The 2,607-nt window shown below is 43.5% G+C and overlaps 1 protein-coding gene across 1 annotated transcript; it reads left to right on the top strand.

The window, feature by feature from the left end:
• Positions 1 to 2,367, top strand: LOC131935502 (G-protein coupled receptor GRL101-like). The gene is made up of 2 exons (XM_059291906.1): positions 1 to 346; positions 1,556 to 2,367. Exons 1-2 carry the CDS (start codon positions 1 to 3, stop codon positions 2,365 to 2,367), a joined length of 1,158 nt encoding a protein of 385 aa, XP_059147889.1.
• Positions 2,368 to 2,607: the final 240 nt, after the last annotated feature.

Raw genomic sequence — 2,607 nt, 5'->3', positions numbered from 1 at the left:
ATGGCCGACAGTGGGGTGGCCGACAGTGGAGTGGCGTGTATCCCAAACGACCAGCTCTGTGACGGCACCCAAGACTGCCTGGACAACTCTGACGAGGAAGTCTGCTGGGAATGCTGGGAGGTTCTCACACTGGACGGTGCCTGCCTCCCCACTCGGTGGTTCCATGACGTCATCGACACGGCTAATTTTTTTCACCTGAAAACTCACGAGGGCAAGTTTCGTGTGAGCTACACGTGCAACGACAGCGACTGTTTTTTTAAGAACGACACGAGTAAACCAGTCACACTATGTAACAGTACAAGTCTTTCACCTGGATATTTGGGAGGGAAATGGATAGCGCCTAGATGTATCCATCTCAAAGGTCAAATATCCATTATTTCTTTCGGTTGCCAGGATTTATCCCACTTAGACGGGTGTGAAACTTTTCAATGTCCAGAAGGAATGTATAAATGTTTTCGCGCGTATTGTATCCCAGTGTACAGTATTTACGATCGAATCGCCGACTGCCCACATGCCGACGATGAAACTGGGATAGATGTGTATGATATATTCACAGAACGTGTGATTATATGTCGTGAGGAGTACGACGCGAGGTATATTGATGCGATACAAGTGTGTGACGGTATACGACAATGTCCAGACGGCGACGATGAGTTGTTGTGTCTCACGGATTGTCCCGCGGGATTTACCTGTCAGCTCAATGTTGTCCACGTGACCAACGTCAGCGCCGTTGACGTCACGAATTTGTTCACGGCACTTGATACAAAAACAAAAGTTCTGGATGAGGCAAATCTAAATCTAACCCCCGCGTATATTCCACCGCAGCTAAATTTTATAAACCTTTTAGAAATCCGTTTAGCTAACTGCAGTCTAACCAACAATTTTATCACCAATTTGATGTTTGCGCTAACTGATAGTTTATCTACTGTATACTACATCGACCTGAGTTATAATAATATTTCGTTCGATAATTTTAAACATTTTTCTCAGTATTTAACCAATTTACGTTTTCTAAATTTATCCCACACCATCGTTGAGTCGCTGATATTTCAAATCAATATACACCCAAATCTAGAGACAATCGATTTGTCTTGCACAAAACTCACATCGATTAGGTTTGTTGCATCAAATTATGTGTTCATAAAACACCTTAACGTATCCCATACTTATATTAATGGAACAAGCTGGTTTAAACAAGGGATTATCTCTTTTGAAATATTGGATTTGCGAAAAACGAAATTAGCTTTTAATATGCTGACATCAGAATCTCTTAGAAGAATACAAGTGAAGAAAAATATCTTTGGAGACAGCTATAAATTGTGCTGCGAAAAGTTCCGTGGGTCGGGAATTCCCGTTTACACGTGCAAAGCGCCAAGTGACGTCATTTCATCGTGTGAGAATCTACTGGGTTATGTTGTGAAGCGTACGCTGATTTGGTTGGTGGCGTTGGTAGGTTTTGCTGGAAATGCTGTTGTAGTTGGATACAGAGTTTTCTATGAAAAAAATATTCAAACACAAGGTTTTCGGTTGTATGTAACTAATCTTGGGTTCTCAGATTTTATCATGAGCATCTATCTTACACTGATCGCAGGAACTGACGTGTTTTATCGTGAGAAATACGTTCTGTATGATTCTATGTGGAGGGGTAGTTCGCTTTGTAAAGCTGCAGGTTTTCTTGCTACTCTCTCCTGCGAGGCTTCGACAGCCTTTGTGTTTCTCATCACGTTAGATCGGGTTTTCGTGTTCAAAGATCCGCTCCACCAACCGAACGTCCGAGAGAGCACCCGAGTGACCGTCGTTAGCCTAGTCTGGGCGTTGGCTGTCTTCATCGCTCTAGTCCCTGTTCTGTTCCCAGACTGGCAGGTCTACTCGTCCAACGCCTTGTGCCTGGGTCTTCACGTCAACCCGACTCACAATTCCGGATGGATCTTTTCCCTAACCATCTACATCGTCGTCAACTTCATCATCATGCTGCTGGTGATTGTGGGGCAAGTTCTGATCTTTAAATTTATTTCCGTGTCCTCGAGTTCTCAAATCATCTCGTGTGTCCAGAAAAAACGCGAGATCACGGTGGCCAAAAACCTGTCTCTGGTTGTCGTGTCCAATGTCCTGTGCTGGGTTCCCATCTGCACGGTGGGGCTACTGTCGGCAGTGGGGTACAGCTTCAGCCCCGACACCTACGGCTGGCTGGCTGTGGTTGTCTTGCCGCTTAACTCAGCCGTCAACCCGATACTCTATACTCTACCCCCAGCGTATCAAAAACTTTTAGAAATAAAAAATCGTCGGAATTTTTTTACTGTCGGCAGTGGGGTACAGCTTCAGCCCCGACACCTACGGCTGGCTGGCTGTGGTTGTCTTGCCGCTTAACTCAGCCGTCAACCCGATACTCTATACTCTACCCCCAGCGTATCAAAAACTTTTAGAAATAAAAAATCGTCGGAATTTTGTAACTTCTAATTGAATAACGCCAAACATTCCTCGGTGAATTATTTTTAAATTTTACAATTAAAATTAAAGTAATACCCCGATAAATTGATTATAATTGTTGATGTTATTTTACTACATTGGAGAATTTTTAGTTAGAGGAAAATGCCATTAATTGTTTCA

The sequence above is a fragment of the Physella acuta genome, unplaced genomic scaffold (genome assembly GCF_028476545.2).
Source record: "Physella acuta isolate Inbredline_101_S28 unplaced genomic scaffold, ASM2847654v3 ptg000013l, whole genome shotgun sequence".
NCBI lineage: Eukaryota > Metazoa > Mollusca > Gastropoda > Physidae > Physella > Physella acuta.
Note: the sequence above shows the minus strand (reverse complement) of the source record. Positions and strands in the feature narration are given on the sequence as shown.